Here is a 21,367-nt window from a genome sequence, read left to right as displayed (position 1 = left end):
AAGCTTTCGAGATGTTGTTTGATACGTTCCAGAATAATTTTAGCTGTTATCTTCACGACGACAGGGAGGATGCACATACCCCTTCAATTATCAAACTCAAAACGGGTACCATTCTTTGGGATCTTGACAATCATCAGTTTCTTCTAATCTCTAGGAAAAGTCTCGAATTCCCAAGATTTCTATACGATCTGATCTTCTGCTTGGAGGAACAGCCCGTATCCGAATGTTGCGGTGACTAGCCATGTCATTCACAAGAGGAGGGACCTCACCGGATGTGATACGGTGAGAAACTATGGTGAAGTTTTCTTTCCATCTCTTTAGTTGCTCGTTATAGTGAATGAGAAGCCGACCGTAGGCGTCCTTCAGAGGACGATCGAAAGACTTGCGACCACATGCAAGCTTTTTCGTAGTGTGGTATATATTGACTCGCAGCGGTCAATAGAGCCTTCAACCCCTTCCGTTCATCGATCCGCTTCCACAATTCCGCGGTTAGTCAGATTTCATGACGCCTCTTCGGGACATGGCCGATGACCTGTGACGATCACATTATCAACTTTAGGATGACTTCCCTGAACTGCGTTTAATTACAAAGTACTCTCAAATTTATAAGACTCATAATTTGCCCCATTTTAGGTACGTGCAGTCCCTAATTGTGTAAAATTTTTGTTGTCTATCTTGTGTTACCCTAAGTATAAAACGTGTTAAAAATTTTGGAGAAAAATCATCCGAAAATTATTTATAAAAGAACTATGTAATGTATCGCAAAAATCATATGTACTTCCCTGCGTGCTGGGACACCCTTTAGTGGTTCATTACTACACTAAGACTGTCTGAGATACATGAAGAAGGAAGCAAGTAGATTTAACTCTCCAAGTGGTAAGGAGTTATAGATTCCGAATCCACCAGCGACTTTGACTATCAAGCCTCGGCCGACGCACGGATTGTGGAGGCCCCATCATTCACGTTCCCCCACGGAGAAATCTGTGAAAGTTATGTTCTCCATTTCAGTGGAAAGTGTGCACTCAGTGCCTACGGCGCCGTTAGATAGAAAATGAGTACAGCCTATAGTGTCCTATAATGAAAAGAACTGAAAACTTGAGTACGGGCGGTCTGTCGGGGCATTGTTGCCTAATCCTTCGAGAAAGCAAGAGAGGAAGGTCGGGCAAAAGAAAACATTAGCCGCAAAGGAGAGGAAAACACAGGCTAAATCCTCCCTGCTCGAATCTTCTTTTTTCCTTCTATGGCCACTGAGATGGCTCTCAACCGACGACAACGGAATGGGAAAGAAGGCGAAGTTTCTTGGGAATGAGGGCAGAGTCTTATATCTCTATGGCTCTCACGATGTTTTTAGTAATTTAGTGTACGTTGTACTTGACCTTGATGAACTCGGACAGCTCATTTATTTGTCTCCAAGCTGCATGAAGGGCAGTTTCTCCATGTCAGGGTTCTGCTCTCTATGAGTTCTGACCGGATCAATACTCCATCACTGTTACCATTTAATGGATTTCCACAGTTTTTACCTTTGGCATTGGCAGTAATCGGAGAATTGAAGAATTCCTCCCGAATGCGTCAATCTATTGATCTTGGAGTATCTACTGCCGTCGTCCTGCTTGTACAGATGCGGTGGGTGTCGAAATCGCCTTCGTGAGCCAGCAATCTTCTTTCAGACCATCATCTTTCGCTTTCGTTATTGGTGTTCTTGGCAAGGTTTTACTTCGGTTGAATACCTCTTTCTCCAAATCTAATAATTTATAGCATTTGATGTCACGGCGGCCAAGTTGCCCACTACCACTGCGGTCGATAGCTCGCTTGGTCACAAAGCCGCCATTACTGGGGTTCCGAGCCCACGCAGCGTAACCTTAATTCTTGTGACTTCTTCCAAGTTGGTTTTAGTTTCTGGATATCCTTCCCATGGCCATTTTGATCCACGCACCAGAGATGAGCAAACATGCACAGTCAGAAAAGTACATGAATTTAAACATCAATCGGTATGCTCCTATCCACCACCTGAGGTCGCGCCTGATGAGAAATCGGGCAGCTCCTCACAGCCTGTGTGTCTGTCTGCCACACCCATTTTCCTCAGAAATTGTTATACCGATTGACACTAGATTTCATAGGAAGATGGAAATTGTGCACATCCACGCATGCAGTGAGCTACATTTTTCTGTGTCAAACTTAAGGGGAGGTCTCTATACATGCAAAAGGGGTGGGCATTTTTTTCACCGAATATAGTCAATTTTGTAAAACTGGTCTCAGTTGTTACATATGATTCAGAAGGGGGTAGGGTAGGTAGCTGAAGGTGGTATGGTTCGTATGTTGCTGTGAACTGGACAAGTATTTAATACGGGCAAATGTTGTAGTGACATCACCTTTGAAATACAGTTTCGCTATATTGACAAAATTTGGTCAATCATTCATCTTCTTGCTGAAATGTTCCCTATTATTTGTCAACCACATTTCTTGTGAAAGGTTCCAACCTCTTTTCGATAATTTTTGAAAGCAGCTTGTAACCCGTACGCAGCAAGGATATCCTTTCATAATTTTCACAGCTTAGTCTGTCGCCCTTCTTATAAATATATCAGACTTTTATGCTAAACTTCTAACGAAGATTCGTCAGTCTTCATTTTGTTTAAGATTTCATGAAGCTTCAATGATTTAAATATTTTTATTGGTTTCCTGTTGACAGCCGGTGATTTGTTATTTCGAATTGTTGTACGGCTTTTGAATGGGAAGGTCACGGTACAAATTTCACTACTGGTGGCAGAGAGGTTTGCATTGTGACGGAATACCGGATGTCAGTCGACTTAACTGCGAATGGATACATCATTCAAATCAGCCCCATTGTCTTCTAGGACACCGTTATGATTTTGAAAGAAGTACTCTTGCTCGGGTCACGATAGAACTGAACAGTTGACCAAAGGAAGATTGCTAAGACTGCCTAAGAATCAACGAGCCTATGAAAAATGAGGCGATAGTATGTAGATAAGTGTGTGGTGAGTCTGTAGAGGGTTGGCATCGGCTCACTCAAAAACCATATGCATTCATTCTATCATCATTTAGGGGTTATTCTTTCAACAAGGGATGAGTAGAACTGCCATAAGAGAGAAGAGCTACTGGGCATTTAAAGTATCAAATGGGAAAACATATCTTCGGCCCCCGAAGGCTACTGTAATACGGCTTTCAACTTCGCTTTGACACATTTGTCAAGTTATACGGAGAAAAGAGTGCAGAGGAAGCTCCCTTCCACTAGCAAAGTTGTAGAAGCTTATCTTGGTGCCTAAAGCGTCGATTTTAAGCGCTATGAGGATATTTGCAATCACGTCGTTGATTTTGTCAACAACTACCCGGAGGAAACACTAATGATAGACCCAAAGAGTATATTTTCTCCACGAATATCCAATAAAAGGGTCTGCACTTTGCCTGTTAGTGTGGAATATTATGCACAACAGTGTAGCCCACTTTAAGCGAAACGTCGTAGTGGACGTCAAAGATGGCATTGGTTATAGTTACAAGATATCTTGAGGATTGTATTCATATAAAGCCAAACGCTGGGCGAGAAATTATGTTTCCGTTAGTTTTGGGAACCGCATCGTCAACCTTAAATTTTTAGTGACTCTGCAGTATACCCTCTACAAAACAGACGATGATGATTCCGAGCAGAGAAGGGGGGGGGGGGGGGGGGGGGTATGCAGTATATTTTTAATGCTACCGAGGCTTGAGGAGAAGAGAGGGAAAGATTTTTCACGGATATAGAATTTTCTCGTGGTCCTGCATAGAAACACACAATGAAAGAGCCAAGGTTGAAGAAATAATAAAAGCACCCGCAATTTTGTCTCTACGGTCCAGCTTTTGCCCTACATATGTAGAATCCACTATACAAATTCGGTGATCTCGAAATCCATTATTCTTCACGAAACTTATTATAATTTCGTGTATAATACAAACTGCATACATATTTATTTTTATAATAGATAACAAAATATTATTTTCTACATAATTGCAGGTCCTACGGGTGGTCATCAATTTCGAGCATTAGGGTTAGGACAACGTCCTTTTTTGGATGCACCGTTCTCAAGTCATTTTCGTGAATTAGAATCATTTAGACGTAAAGCGCCGGTACCGTCATTAGCACCATTAGGAAGTAATCATTCATCATCAAATAGTACAATAAATTCCGACTGTCAGGGTTATAAGCCGAATGCACCTCAAATTCAAGGTGAGTACATGATTTGCTTTTTTTATAAATTTTTTCCTTCCGCAAACAAAAAGGTATATGCAAGTCGATTAACGATATTTACTTTTAATTTACTTCGATCATCAATAACATTATTAGAAGAGTCGTTCTGACCCATTTCCCATACAATCAATCCGGACCTACCTAATGTGCTACTATTTCATGCAGTTCAAATCTCAATTGGAATTTAATTAGCGGTTTTTGCGCCACCGATGTCACCAACACCGCGAAATCTAGTATCACTAATCAGAACCACAAAATCTGAAAATAATTATTCAACCGGTGGCCACAAAGTCTACTACGAGCATCTAATAGAGGACACTTTATATTAGCTGCACTAATTGGTTGCTTCGAACGCAGCCGATTGTAAGGCTATTGTCCTTGCTCCTCGTTAAAATGGCTAATTGATGTCCAGCGTAGCGGTGCCCAATTCAAGCAGTTTCCCGACACCGATTTGCTATTGGTACTCACCTCAGTCGCGTCTATACGCGTGACTTTGCTCGTCATATGAAAGTAGTCTTCCAATGAAGTTTTTACCAAATATTTGCGGTAATTTCGTTTTTCATTCGTGACATGTCCGCGTACAATTTTGACCACAATTATGAAGTACATTAGGAGAGTATTCGTCTCAGCATGGATGCTGCTCGGAGCAGTTACCTTATGGATATAAATATGTGGTTTTCCTGGTTGTGCTATTCTGTTTACTATGATTTAGATGATATTGCGGTTTCCCCACGTGGCTTAAACGGTTTGTACTATGGTATCGCAGCAAAACGGTGAGTTTTTTGTGGGAAAATCGAAGAAGACTTTTCTATAGGTCAAATTCTCTTCGTGGTCACCACAGAAAATGCACAACCCTTAAATCGTTCAAAAATATTCTCAAAGATCCTGCGACCAGAAAATGGTGCCTGACAATTCTTGATGATTTGCTCACAAGACCACTTCTGCAGGTTACATTGTTGCAACTATTGCAGTTTTATATGTGTTCCGTGCTTACGTTTTCAGTGCATACTTTCGCATGTCTGGTTCGACAGCTGCCCATCCATCCATCAGATGGACAAACTGCTGTTGTGCTGCACACTTGCATCTCCTGAATTTATTATAAACTACTAAAGTTCCGATGACTACCTACCGAAAATATTTTGACGGCATTGTACCACATATTTAATTAGATATTGTGCATGAAGGATGTCGATTGATAATTTGCTTCCAATAGTTTAATGGTTCCAAAAGGAAAATCGACCTGGTAATCGGCTTTCCTGTTGCCTTTTCTGGCCCAGGTTTTGTGAAATTGATCGCAGAAGTTAAGTGGCGAAGAGAAATTAGATACAGGACGACACTCGATGTGCGTGGCACTCAGTACTATCCTTCCACTTAGAGAGTGTCGGTGAATTGCGTGTACCTTAAGAAGGTGTGCCTGGAAATCTTATATTGGTGGCAACATAATTTTTCAATCACCCAACCGAACAAAAGGAAGAAACCACCACTTGTTTCGATTTTTGAGGAAATGAGAAAATTGCTGACAGTAGTTTTTTGTTTAAGAATGAAAGTAGCTTATCGAGAGGATAATAGGTTGCATGTTCTTCATCAATACGATTAGGCGTTGGTTCCGATTTCACACTTTTCATTTGGAAGTAATTTTAAATGTCCTTAGTCCTGTTATTATTGCTGCATTATAATAATTGCAAGCGGACGAAATATATTTTACTATCACCATACATGTATGTACGAGCATTATCCAATACGTGTACATTGCAAAGGAAAAGGACCCGGAGTTAAAATGAAAATGGAAACAAATTGGAATACCGGAAGCTCGCGCTTCGGGTATAAAGGTTCTGTGTTCATCTTATGTAAGAAATTTCAACGCACATTTTTCTATCCGTATATAGCTACAAATCCAACATAATCCTTCATATTTTTCCAAACTACGAGACATACTTACATATTACAGCCGTAGATACCCACTAGGAAATGGAAGTAGTTCATAATCAATTGCGGAATCGATTCTCTGGAACCAAAAAGCAGTTCTAATTTGGCTTACTTAAATGCGTTTTGCGCATTACATTTAGCATTGCGTGTCATAGGCGTTAACCAATTGATCCAGCCTCGATTACCAAGAAGCCATTCCGTAATCGGTTACTACGAATCTAGTTTATCATCGATTTCTTATTAAATAATGTAACTAGTTCGGAAATTAATTCTTCAATTCATTACAGTTGGATACAATTGCACTAGACTTCTGTGATTCGAGTATTTTAGATCGGTTTTTTAACTTTTATTATCTTCAACCATCCTTAATGAGAAAAAAAATCTCTTGAAACTTCATCAAAGGTAAAGAAATGAAAATTCTATTTAACTCCACGAAAATGCAAGCTGAAAAAACTCTGGCGCAGCGAAAGTCCGTCAGAAGATAGTATTTTTTGAAGTGTGATAAAGTTTTTGCGACACTGGGGGTGGGGGGGGGGGGGGGGGGGGGGTAATTGAGTATGTTTGTAGTCGAACTTTTTTCTTATCTCATCACTCTCTCTCACTCATAAAATATATATGTTACATTTAACGGCGTTTTTCGCATATTAAACGCATGTGCAGCAAACTTTGGCCGCCCCTGGAGGGGAAAGGAGGCTGAATAGAGGGGGGTCGTAGTATAATTTTTTTCGTATATTATCAAGCCTAATCGATTGGCATCATAAAAAGTATATGCTACATAGAACGTGTTTTTCCCTATATTTGGTGTAAAAAAAAGGGGGGCCATATAGCAAAAAAATGCTAACTTTGGACCTCTATATCTCGGGAACTAGTGAACCGATTGAGCTCAAATTTTAATCAGCTCTATTCCTCGTAAACTGGTATCTGTGTTTTCAATTTCACCCCTTTCCGCCCCCTCCTTCGGGAGTTATCGGAGTAACAAATTCGTGATTATATATATATATATAAATAAATAAAGAAATATGAATTTGAACGAATATATATAATAAAACGAAATTTATTTTCTTTTTAGGCATTCTTTTTTAAAAAAGTTATTTTTTGCCCTTTTAAATGCTTGTTTGATCAGTGAAGTATAATTTTCATCACCAACTGCCCCTGAAAGGAAATAACACTTTTTATAGAATAATCCAGTATTGTATTTATCGCATCATATGCCTTCAAAAATGCCGTTAATTTTTAAATACTGGCAAAATGGCAATTTGCCGTGTGTTCCATTATAATTGTACTTCAGACAAATGTCTTCGGAAATCAGTTTGCTGAAATTTTTAATTAAACCGCCAGCTTTTATCTTTCAACAGTTGCAACCTAGTAATATAAGATTATAATTATAAGGATTTCTATAGAAACTAGAAAATACTCTTACATAAAAAGGAATATCCTCCTCAGATATACCGTTATTCAGTTTCTCTAATTCTTCCACCGTTTTTATCGGGAAAACAGTTGACACTTCGGTGGGCATCGTTTCATTTTTATAGATTTTATTTAGCAATACTGAATGTGATGCCAAGACGTCCATAATTGCCTGATTTTGTTTTACGATTTTTTCTGAAACAAGATAGGTCTTGTTATCCAATAAAGACCTGCAAATATAGGGAAATCTTACCTTCTAATTTTTTTAACTGCATTTTTAAATTAATGCATTCGCAGGTATTTTGGTTATCTGAAAACATAAAACCATTAATTTGTAAAATTCCATAACAGATATTCCCACCTACATTGCGAAAAAAGTTCTTCTCCAAAAGCTGTATTGCATCTTCTGACTTTACCTGGAGATGGTGGACAATTTTCCTTTGCTTTACTCATCTTCTGAAACAATTAATAACGTAGATAGTGGTGTAGTTATTGATCGCAACTGTGTAACAACGGCATGATTAACCAATTTTCTTCATGCCATGGTAGGATAATTAGCTTGCAATTTATATCTTTTATTTCAAATTTCTCTTCATCATTACTTAATTCTTTATCTGCAAGACAGACACCCAAGATATTTTTCGATGATACTGGTTCCGTAAAAAAATCACTCAGGTTTTTGAAGCGTTTTCCAGTAAGCATCATCATTCCATTTTCTTTTATGAAACCCGTTAGTTTTATGGGTATATAAGGATTTATAGCGCAATAGCAGTTGGGTTCATGTAAGCTTAAATAATATAAGCTACAACTATAGTTTATAATTTTTACTTTTAAAATTCGAGGTTGTTGGATGTAGAATAGGAATTTCATGTCTCTGTTTATTGTTTATTTGCTGCAATATTCCGGATGATTTTTTGATGTACTTCTTTAAAATCTGCAGATAATTTTCAAAATTGTATGCCGAATAATCCGAAACGATTCCATGTTCTCTAACGCTATCTGGTAAATGGAGCAAACTATGAACATTGTATGTAACACTGTTTTGTCCGTATACCACAGGAAAGTTTTGTACGAAATAATTAATCATCTCCTGAATATTTGCGATATTTAGCCGATAATTCTTTGGACATAGTAAAAGTCGGTAAAAACAGTAAAGTAATAAAAAATTATAATATAAATCGACATGCACATTGTCCTTTAAAACCACAATTCCAGTGTATAAACCGAACTGTCTGAACTCTGTTGCTTTGAATCTTTTAAGCTCAGAAAGGATACTTCTTGGTTTTCTGGAAAATTCCTTTGGAACTACAACCTTACAACCTCTACAACCCTTACTCTTTCCCGAATTTCAATGTCATTTTCACTAAAATGTGAAAAATCACTTGCTTCCTCATTCACTAATTTTTGTTGCAGTCTTTCCCTTTCTTCCTTAATCAAACGGGACATAGTTCTTTTACTTCGACCAGATCGATTCATTGCTGTTAATTACTATCTTACTATATTTTAGCTAATTATTAATTTTGTATTAAATTGGTACCTTCTTACGTTCAATAGATAATAATTTTATATTCAAATCACTTTTCTTTCACTTAACAAACTTTCTTTCCTGCACTTGTCAGAACTTCAAATATGTTTTTAAAGACGACGTTCGATTGTTAACTTGCAAAGCTCTGAAAAATAATAACGCGTGAAATGTAATTATTGCATCAGAAATGTTTCTAACGGAAAATAATTTCATAACACATTTCATAACAATGCGCGTGCAGGAAGCGCATGCAGCATATTCTAACATCGAACTCATTACCCACTGCATTACATTTAATGTAATTTCAATGCAAAATGGAAGTAATTACTAGCGCTTAGCAATGGAATTAATTCTAGCACTAGTTACCAATGTAATTCCTTGCCACTTTTCCTTGTGGGTATTACGCTCACCCTAAACAAACAAACTGCCTATTTCCGAATACTGTACACATATAGGCACGCATATAAATTGATCGTACCCATATTTCCGATTTACTTTGTGCACAAAAACGTTCATATGTACATATATAGTACGTATATTAAATACAGCTGGTTTACCCGCAAACTTCATTAGCACGCATATACTATATACCTATATACTTACATCTCTGCAGTAATTGTGACTAAAAAACTAAAACAAAATAATTCTTTGCGACCCCATTCATAAGATGAATTGATATGTAATGATGATGTCATACAGGTTGTAGAGTGCACGAAATTCACAAAAAATGGCAAAGTTTCACACCCTACAACTTTGTTAATAATAGTTGATTTTTGATTGATTTTGATTTGATTTTGATTTTCTTCAAACTTGACCAACTTGTGCATTATGGCCTTCATTATGCCCATGCCAAATTTTATAATTCTGGGATGAACATAAGGGGGTTGCCGAGTAAATTTCTAAAATGTGGAAATATACTGTTATTAACTATATTTGTGCAGATATCGGAACGGGATGTATTTTGAGGCCTAGACAACGTAGAGATCCACCACTGTGATTTTTTTCAGATTTTTTGGTTGGATAGGTTCTGAGAACGACACCTGTTTCACTCTTTGGGGTCACATTTTGAACCCTCACTCCCCTATGTTTCACCTAATATCAAATATGGAACCAGTTTCGAAAAGTACTAATTGAGCCCTTTAATTTGATACCCCACATGCCCACATTTTATGAAAAAAAATGTTGCACCCTCCACCCGCCTCCCCTTAAACTTAACACAAAGTGGCGCCACATGCTGCATGTAAAGGGAACAACAGATCACACACACTTACTAATTTTCATGACAATCGGCCCAGGCGTTTCCGAATAAATCGGCTGTGACAGACAGACGGACAGACACATCGAATCGATTCTAATAAGGTTTTGTTTCACACAAAACCTTAAAAAAACAGATTCGATCGCGCGTTTGGAGCTGGGAATGACAAGGAAGGATCCATTAATGATCACATTCTCATTCAATGCTCTCTTTACTTTAGATATAGATGACTCTACTTCAATATCTCTCGACCATAAAACAGTTGAGTCTTACAGAAAACTAAGAGGAATTGAAGGGAACTATCGAAGATATTCAATAATAAATAATAACATGTCAACGAACGTCCTACTGCGTCCTAAAGGAACTATTGAGCCCTTTACCGATTATTGTATACTTTTAATCAATAATATGTCGTTTAAACCTACCCCCGGCAGTAACTTTATTTATTCGCTACTTTCAAGTGTTTCAACTTGGCATCTGATATTAAGCGCCTACTTTACACAATTGCACAACTGCCGAGCCCTGTCCCAAAACATGTATGGAAATTTCATCGCTCCCCTCATAGAATCTGCAGACATTGTCCGCAGATTTCCTTAGCTTCTCTGGGTGTCAGTCTAGTCGGCAGTGACCATTGAATATTCCCACTATAATCCGGAGGATCTTCTTGGTGAGGTTTAAACAATCTTTCAAGCGCTCGGGTTCGTATCCTCCCATGAGCACCTTAGACTGTTGCATTCCTGGCAAGTTCGTCCAGTATCCTCAGTTGTTCTTATACGTTTTTTAGCTTAGTAGCCATGAACCCATTTCCGACTCTGGCCCGGATAGTGGCGTCACTGCTACTTTCCTGGCTAGCTCGTCCGCTGTCTCATTACCTGTTCAACCAAACTGACTCGAAACCAAGAGTATTCAGACCTTTTTGGAGCGATCCGAACATGTTCAGTTGTTATAGCGTTGCCATACCAGTTTGGCATTTACTTGGTAGGATGTAAGTGTCTTAATAGCCGCCTGGCTCTCGGTTAGAATAGCAATGTTCTGCCCCTTGTAGTTCCTTTCGAGGTTAAAGGAGGCATCTATAGAGTATATTCCCGCCTGGAATATACTGGTATACTTACCCATTACCTATGCTCAGTAAAAAAATGTACACTCCCCTTTCGCATGTATGGAGAACACACCTTCAAAATCAGCGTAAAATGGCGCCACTTGCTATATGTAAAGGGATTCATAGACCACACTTTCTCACGAAACTTCGTGACAATTGAACGCACCACCTCTAAGTCTTGATGAATATCAGAAAATACACTGGGACAAATCAGACTCGGATCGCGACCTCGGATCATTACTTCATTAGCATGGCGCTCCGAGCTCGAATAACAACACTACCTCGAATCCCCTCTGACAATCAGGTGAGAGTGAATATTGAAGCCATCCATAACAGGGTTTTCCGTAACACCTCTAAGACCAACATAGATGGGCATAGTTGCTGCTAACAGAGGTCCTGGATTGGTACGACCACAAACATACTTGATCCCATACGATTAATATAAGAATGGAAGAATGTTGCATTCTTTAAGAACGCGAACACGTGTAGATCGGTCACGCATCCCGTTGAGTTGAGAAGTGACTTTACAAAGAGAAAAGAGAAACCTAGTAGAACCAATAGGTCTATGAACTCGCGAAATACAGGGAAGTTTAAGTCAGGACGATCAAGTCTTATATACCTTGATGTTCATCCCGGGGAGACAAAGAGGGAAATCTGGTTTCCGATCGTGTGGGCATATTAGATCGATGGGTTCAGAACTTTGATGGAACTAGTCAACAGTCAAAATATCGGCGAGTTAGAGGCTCCGCCAACTGAAGACGACAGATGAATACTGCCACCACCAACCACGAAAAAGACAATCCGTGCAATTCATCGGACTAAAAATCATAAGTTGCCAGGAGCCGATGGAAATACAGCTGACTGAGCTAGTTAAATATAGAAGTGACCAAATAAACTAAACGATTCATCAATTGATGGTGGGACCACAGCGAATCAATGCCTGGTGCCTGGCAACCTGAAATTGTCTGTCCTATACATAAAAAGAAGGATGTCACGCGGTGCAGCAATTATAAAGATATCACTTTACTGAATACCATCTATAAGCTATTCTATAAACTCCTGCTAGATCGGATAGCCCCGTACGCTCAGAACATCATCGGTCATTCTAAAGAGGATTCACTTCACCTTTTCATCGATTTCAAGGCTGCTTTTGGTAGCATAGCTAGGATAGAACTGTACGCGGTCATGAGAGAATTCAGCATCCCGATTAAATTCATAAGACTAGGCTGACTCTGACCAATATGCGAGACTAGATAAAAGTAACAGAATCACTCTAGAGACCATTCAACAAGGGTTTGAGACACCCTGTATACCGTCGCACATTATAGTGACTTGTCAAAGAACGAAAGGATGGAGGGTTTTGGGTTATTACTCACAATTTGGCAGGACCTAAAAAAGATGGCCTAAGGAGTTGTGTTACCCTGTTGGTAGAGCTGCCGAATTAGCGGATTTGGATAGTCTTCCGTTTTCTTGAAAAACATTTTCATCGATCATATTGAGAACATATTCGCGAAGTGGTTCAACTTTTGCTCGCCGATATACTGTGGCGTTTTTTCTGGCCTTTCTAGAATTTAATATAGGCCGATGCAATATCTTAGTATTCGAAATTCAAATGTTTCACATTTAGTCATGGCAGTATCCATCAGTTTGGCATTGGCATTAAGACCTATAAAATAGTTATTGTTATTTTTATTAAGACCTATTTTCTTGCGAAGAAAATAATAGATCTTACTACTTACAGATGGTAAGCTTCAGGTGCAGATTAAACTTGAAGAGTTCATGAAACTTAACTTCCAATTGATTGATCGTCTGTGAATTGCTCACTTTTGTATTTCCGATTTTAATTTTTAAGCGTTTAGCGTTTTTATGGATACTTCTAGAACCTACGTATCTAGATGGTCTCCTGAAGTAGACAATTGCGTTTTGCTCTTATTTAGTGTAACGCCCCAATAGCGTAAGTATTTGCGGAAAAGTACCAAGTATCTTTCTGTTGCTTTGTCGCGTGAAAACGTTAAATAGAATAGGGCCAGAATTGGATCCTTGCAGTATTTCTGATGTTACTGTCAAAAGATTGGAAAATTCGTTTTCCACGTTGACCTAGAACAGCCTATCTTCGAAGAAGCTGTTGGCAATCCTGATAATCAGAATAGGGAAGTTGTTTTTGATTTGTATATGAGTCTGTTTATCCATACTGAGTGAAAGGCCTTTTTTAGATCCAATGCGCAGACTATGGTTGGTTTATTATTGGCGTTAAGTCTAGGGCCGACAGTGTCGTGAAAGTAGTTTATGTTGGGTTCCGTCTTTATGGCGGAATTCCAACTGATGATTGGGAATGAAATTTATGAGATTACGATGCTGGATAAGTTCAGTTGTCCGAACTCTCTCAAAAAGTTTTCTCAGGTTGAAAAGCAGGGAAATAGGTCTGCAATTGTATGGCTCGGAGGAGATTCCTTTCTTTTGGATTGCCAAGATTTTTGCTAGTACTAGTTGATGAAAAATAGCCTTTATTGATGCCGTTAACTGCTAGAAAATTTTTAAGGAGACGATGGGTAACAACATTTATTGTCGAGATTGGTAATTTAGTCAGGTCCGGCTGATTTTTCACTTTCTAGATTGTGGGTGAAGATGCTGAGTTGTGGAAGACTCCGACAATGTTGCGAATTCACTGGTCTGACTGCGGTGTTCATAGCTGAAAAGGTCACTAAGTTCTTGGAATGTTCGGAGAGGAATTTTCTAATTGTCGCTTCAACAATCGGAGCTAAGGTCTGATCGCGTTGATGGCATTGGTTGCCACAATTATTACTTCGTCGATTTCTTTATCTGTCAAGTTTAGAGTTATAACGAGTTTTTAAAGTTCAGATTAGGCGCTAAGTCTGACTTGAATTTGACCCAGTGTCTGTGAGCGAAGGTTCTGATAGTCGTTAAGACTCGCTTTTGCAGTTGAGAAGACGAAAAAAGTTAGTCAGCTTGTCGCAAGACCTGGCACCAAGGGAGATCAGGTACGATTTAGCATAGCGGAATAACTAACTATACTTTATTTATCCCTTTCCCTAATCTCAGCACTTTATTTTTGTTTTACTGAGGATAGTGCAAAATACGTTGCCTCAAATCCTCCTCTTTTACCTGTGCTTGGGATCAGGATGCTATGTAAATCTGGTGATGTTTTACAGGATTTCACTTGAAAACTTTGTTTGGTTCCATTAGCCAGTAGAAAGTAGTCGAGCATAGACTGACTACTTGGTCGGTGTATCTGGCGAAACCATCTCAATATTGATGAGTGAAAAAAGAAGACGAGGCAGACCCTGCCTAAGATGGAGCGATGGCGTGGGTCAGGACGCCAGACAGCTTTTAGGGATATCGAATTGGTGGACCTCGGCGCAAAACCGGGATGTCTGGAGTTCCTTATTAAGGCAGGCCTAGACCGGATACCGGTTGTTGCGCCGTTGATGATGATGATGATGAAAAAGGGTCTTAGATTTATTTTAGCAGGGTTTCCTCACTTATATAAACTGCCTTGTCGCCCCCGGAGGTGTGCTTCGAGTTGAAAATGCCACCGAGCAGAAGGGTATTTTGACTTTAATTGCAGATTTTCCAAGACTTCCAAGTCATGGTCTAGTTCATCAGTTTTAGAGTTACATTCAAACTCGGTGAAAGATGAGTTACTGTTTGCTTGACCGAAGATTTCTTAGTTGCCTTCCAAGTTTCGGCAGCTTCCCCTCTGGGTAGCATTTCTATATAAGGTGGGTATCCATAATAGCTTGAAGGATGCTCAGTTTGGCCGGAGTTGTAGCAATGCGAAAATTCGATCGTAGGTCTTGCGCATTCCCCATGCGGGTAGTTTCTGGTGCACATAATCGAGCAATTTTGTCGATATGCCCAAATTTTTGACAGTTGTGATACTGTATTTCCTCTATTGGTTTTACTTTTTCGAAGGTAGTCTTTTGATGAAGGATGTACTTCACTTTGAACACTTCAATTAGCTCTTAGGAGTGCTCAAAGTTGGCTATAGGAATACCAGATTGAGATTTGATACGGAGCGAGATATTCTCCCCGTGGAGGGCCTTATCTTGTCTGGTCACAAAATTTACAACCAAGCGAACTTTCAAAAGTGGGCGCTTTGAAGTGAGTTCGGCCATAATTTTCCCGGGATCAGTTTCCCTGTGGCTGGTTGATTCGCTCTAAACCACAGATAGATACTGCTAGGTGTTTAAGGTCTATGCCGTGTATGGATAAACTTCCCCAATATATTCACAAGTCCTTACCATTTAGTGTGAATATTACCTATTAGAAATACTGTGTTCCAAATCTCTACATATATTTGGCGGACCAAAAATCGCCATCTATATGTTTGCAAGCTGGTTAGAGTTTTCTGAACAGGGAAGTAAATTCCTCTTAATTTGTCCAAAAAAACGACACTGGATCGGATCGTTGGCATACATACATACGCTTCGGGCGGTATGATGTCTACCCGCGTCTGATATGCTCATCATTTTCTAAGCACTCTTGATTAGACGTTGCTTGCGTGCTGCAAAAAGTACCCAAAGAAATATACTATTCAACGCCAACTTTTCAATTACCGATGAATGAAGGCCTGTATATGTGTGTTTTTTTCGAATTCTGCCCATTTTCTTGCTTGGTCACTTTTCTTTACCTTGACATTAAAGCTTCCGCATAACGTTCCTACATCCACATTGCCCATTGCAACTTGAAACAATAGCAGGGGCATATAGGAGACAATAATCAATCAATGCGCGACATTAATTAATAAAATGCAATCTGGGGCAGCTAATTGCGGGCCGAATAACTCCATCATGGGCTTCATCATCATCATCATCGTGCACAACGAGTGTGTAATGAACTGCAGGCCAAGTGCATCATAAGTTCATGCTGTTGCTATTGTTGTTTCTACCGACGTTGTTCTCTACGTAGTGCTGCCAGTTGCAACAGGCCGACCAGGCGAAGCCTTCATAAAATGGGCAATTACGAGAAAGGACTGACACATAATGAAGTTATGATTACAAATTGAACACGGTAGTCAGTGGCTCGTTTCCTGTTTTGGTGGTTGATTAATTCATCAATTGAAATTTTGTAATTTTCATTGATTTCAATCGGTCCTCGCCTGGTTATTTGTACATTAGGAGATTGAGTAATTATTGCTTGGTTTCAATTCCTCTTTCAAATGGTTACATCAGGAAAGCACATAAAAATGTTTATTCACAGAACCATCCATAGAACAGATTTCAATAGGTTTCGCAGTGACTGGGTGATGGTATTTTGGTTTGAAATTACAACGAAAAAAGATGAAAAGAAACCTTCGGAAAGGGTATTTCCTTCTTACTTTTTGCTAACACCATGAGCCGGTTAAACAACGACGGCCTTAGTCCAATTGTAGCTTCAAACCTACGTAAATCAATACAGTTGCTTTCCACGCTAATAACAATTAGCCTTCCAATTTCAAATGATAAGTACTAAAAAGGTGAAAAACCATGATCTTCGTGAACGCAACGATGGTAATCATTGATTACTCCTGAAGACATTATGCGTGCCCCCTGAGACGGGCACATATGCTTACACACGATGCATTGGTTGTTGGTATTAAATTTTGCACCAGTCTCTTGGTCTCTTGAAGATTATCTTCTTCAGAAGCCTTAAAAGATCATCAGCACGGCGAAGATCAACCGAAAGAGCCATCACGTTCTTCATAAAGACGCGCGGGTTCAGAGATATCCTGGGACCAAAGATCTCAACGACGAGCATGCATGGCAAGCAAGAGGCATTGACGAAAGGTGGGCAGTGAAGTCAGCACACAATATACTTATCATGGCGGCTGATCGCTTCCCATTTATTTACATTTCCCGATCTCGTTTTCAATTTACCGGTCATTATTAACTTCTTGGCTTGATGCAAATTAACCTGAGCAAATCATGATTGAATGTCTTAGGCATGCGAACATTGATATAGCCGAGGAACCTCCAACTGGTTTCAAGTAGGCAAAGAAGATTCAATATTCTACGGCTGCCCTCCGGATAGTGTTATATTAGTTTTGAATATTGAAAAGCGAGGAAAAAGAATGGGATGTATTGGAAATACTTCGTTATATTATCTGACTACCAGCAGTTCTTTGCGGTTTAACACTTGCAAGTATTTGATCGAGTTATTCGGATTTTTCAGTAGGGATTCATGTTATTATGATACAATTGGGTACTTTGTGGTGCAAACTTCAAAATTCAGCCAGCCGGAATTATAAAACCAGTCGCCCCACTGAATACTTAGAAAAACGGTGATATCTCCTCTTGAGGGCTTTTAAGTTTTTTTTTTGTTCATTATTCCTTTTTCATGATTGGATGGTTCAAAACCTACTACAGGCACCTACCATGCATTTTGTGAGACTATTACTCCCTAAAAATCCCTCCTTCCACTCTCCCCACGGAACCGTTATAAAGTATTGTGTTCCGGGGCTCTCCTTTTCTTATTTTCTTCCTGCCTAAGCTATTGGTGGATAGTTTTCAACTCTTTACAGCTTGACTCCAACATGAACTCCACAACATTTTCGGGTCTTCAGCACCTATGTGCGACCGCCTCCAATTAAATACAACATATTCCACATTCGCAGCCACATTACCGCATTTTGAGCATGGTGACTCGTCGTGACAAAATCGATGTAGGTAAGCACCATAACTTCTATGTCCACTCAAGAACTGCGTTAGTTCGTTGTTTAATCCATCTTCGAATGTCCGGAATGATGCGGTATCTCCTACGGCCAGTTTGCCCATCAACTTCAATATTAACTTTTTCTTCCTTTCTTTCTACCTTCCTCCTTCTCTTGTTGATTAGAACTACTTCTGTTTTATGTTCAGCAAGTTATAGGCCGGAAATTCATATGGCTTCATTTGCCTAAATCTAAATTTCGTCTAGGCGCTTTGCCACTATTGTTTTCCCGATATTATCCTGATAGCACTCCATCATACATAAATAAACAGAGTAAGGTACCTAGAACAGGACCCTGTGGCACCCCGCAAGTTGTCGGGAATATTTTCAGCCCATCGTCCAAGACGCACTACGATTTTCTCCCAAAGAAAAATTCAACAATAATTCGTACAATAAATTTCAGTGTTTATAGTTTGACTAGCGTCAATAATTTTCTGTCATTTTGTAGTGTTGAGCGCATTATTTCAGTCGAGAGCTACCATTACGCAGCATTTGCCACTTTATATTGGAGTCTGGGCTCGCCTTACGAAATCTGAATTGCATGTCAGGAAGGCATTCTTCCTTTTCCTATATATATTAGTCGTTCAAATAGTTTTTCAATAGCATTGACCAAACATATGTGTCTATATGAGGAGAGGTCGCCTAATGGTTTACCTGACTTCGGAATGAGTATGAGCTTTTGTAGCGTTCATTGTTCGCGGAATTCTCCTTTTCTAAGTCATGCCGTAAACCTGGTGTTGTGCTGGCTGACACTTTCAGGACAAAATTTGGGATATGATCCGGTTCTGGATCTAGAACGCCCTCATTTACCACTACAGCAACTTCGCCAGGGTTTACATGCACTGCAGGAAGACTTGCATAGTTCACATCTTCTGGGAAGTGGGTGTTTATTATAATATATTGTGCAACAACTTAGGACAGATAATCGGTGGAGAGCGTTTGCCTTTTACTGATGACATCACCGACCTGTATGCACTACTCCATGGATCGTCAGCTTCGGAACAAATCCGATTGAAATGATCGGATTTGCTCTTCTTGATAGCTAATTACAAACTTTTCCTAGCGTGTTCGTATGGCATGTGTAGCTCCTCGAATTCAGGAAAGTTTTTTATGCACTGAGAGCATCTTCTAGCTTCGAGAAAGTTTCTCCAAAAATCCTTAATTTCCGAATTCTACCAGGATTTCGTCTTCGAAATGTGCTGCGCTGAAGCACCGGGACATCGCATGGCCGCGGTAATTTTTTGTATTTCTGATATGTAAAATAATCCTAATGCTAATAGTTTTGAGATTCCCAAAAAATTCACACAAATGACAAAAATGACTATGAAGAAAACAGGATCAAAAAGCAGGTCAAAATTTTATTCAATGTAACTAGTAATTTCTCAACTAACTCACGCGTTGGGTCAGGGGATGCACTTACTCCCATGCTCTTCAACATAGCATTTGAGCATGTTAATTGGGAAATGTTAGTACCGGTGGCATTTCTCTATTCAAGTCTAAGCAATAGCACTCGCTGATGACCTAGACATAGTGGTACGAAGGTGATATCCACACTGAACGCAGCAGACTTTTCAGTTAGGAGCGGTTTTCATATTAGACTGCACTTATGGCTACAAACATTAGAGTTAATCAAATCAACCTGCAGCGTACCAAAATTTCTTCCTATTTACTGGCGGTAAAGCTGGCAAGGTTGCAGGACTGTCCTTATATGTTTCTGGTTTAAAAGCCATGCGTTCGTTTTAATAGAATCTGCAATATTGGATCAGTCAAAGGGACTAGGATCTTCTTCCCCAAAAGTCTGCGTTCTGATTTCAAAATTCTAGAAGGCAACCATGCTGAGACAATTCTGTTCCCACGACCTTGTTGTGGTCAACTTACAATACCAGGTTAATGGTAAGAGAAGAAACGCCATAGTTGCCTCCGCTTACTTACCTTCCAACGCAACGCAAGAACTGAGGGATCTGATAGTGCATGCAGAATCAAGTGGCCTTGAACTTTTAATAGGTGATGATGCGAACGCTTAGCATATTTGTTGGGGCAGTAGCAAATGCAACCCTAGAGAAAGGTTGTTTGATTTCATCACTTCAGCTGGTCTGATGACCGCGAACGTAACCTGCGCCACTACGTTCGTGGGGCCAAGAAGAAGTGAAGTAATTCACCTACCAATCTGTACTTCAAACTCATTCTCAGATCACCGTTACTTAAAATTTAGTCTAACTATTGCAGGTGAACAGCCTGTAATACAAGGACGAAATCCTAGGAAAACGGATTGGTCGAAATTCAATGAACTTCTTAGCGACAAAGTTGAGCTCCCTAGGGGACTTAGGACTCGTCTGGCGATAGAAGATCAATTGAAAACTCTGAATCGCACATTTTTAGAGTGCTTTGAAGAGGCTTGTCCTATTTCCCAAGGTCAACGTGGTAAAACGGTTCCATGGTGGAACCGAGAACTGCAGAGACTCAGGAAATCAACCAGACGACTTCTAAATCGTGCATGCAAAAGCAATAAAGATGAAGATTGGCTAAACTTCCGGAACTCAGAGCGTGAATATAAGAGGCTCGTAAAACGTTCGAAACGCGACTCTTTTAGATCATACTTTGAGGAACTGGAAGGTGAAAGGGAGGCATCCAGGTTGTGCAGAGTCCTTAATACGGATGAGTCGGCCAAGTTGGACTCTTTTTAAAAAACCGGATGGTACTTTCACTTCCTGCAAGTACATCACCCGGGAGAGCAGGTCTCAGAAGTGGAAAGATGTGAATTGACGGTCTCTGAAAACCCTTCAACATGAGGGTGTTGCAAGGGGAATTGGGACACTGTGAGAGCGGTTGTTACCAATGAAAAGGCGAGAGCTGCTATACTATCATAGAAAAGTAGTGGATGAATATCTACAGAGACACAAAGCGTTTTTGATACACCTCCCCCACGTCGGGCTTTACTTTTCGGATCGTGGTGGAGCAATTTAGCTTAGCGCACAAATTTTTCTGGTACTAGGTGTTGTCGTAGAGTATACCAGACGAGTTGGTGTGGCACACAGTCAAACGCTTTCTTCAGACCCAGAAATGCAGCAGAGGGTGTTGCTTCTCATGATATTTCTTCCACAGTTCTTAACAAACCCGGCTTGATTGACGGTTATTTGAACGATTTCGCGAATACGGTTGTCAAGAATGCGTTCAAAATCTTCATGGTATGGGACAGTAGTCGGATCGGAT

At 39.8% G+C, this 21,367-nt stretch overlaps 1 protein-coding gene across 2 annotated transcripts in view; it reads left to right on the top strand.

Moving 5' to 3' along the window:
- LOC119658283 (protein lozenge) overlaps nt 1-21,367 on the top strand; it is a 126,240-nt gene that overhangs the window by 66,403 nt on the left and 38,470 nt on the right. For both annotated transcript variants that reach the window (XM_038065574.1, XM_038065573.1), the window contains one exon: nt 4,004-4,216. In XM_038065574.1, the coding sequence (XP_037921502.1) occupies nt 4,004-4,216 (213 nt within the window). The remainder of the gene's footprint in view (nt 1-4,003; nt 4,217-21,367) is intronic.

This window comes from Hermetia illucens, chromosome 5, assembly GCF_905115235.1.
Source record: "Hermetia illucens chromosome 5, iHerIll2.2.curated.20191125, whole genome shotgun sequence".
NCBI lineage: Eukaryota > Metazoa > Arthropoda > Insecta > Diptera > Stratiomyidae > Hermetia > Hermetia illucens.
This window is presented reverse-complemented; position numbering and strand designations above follow the sequence as displayed.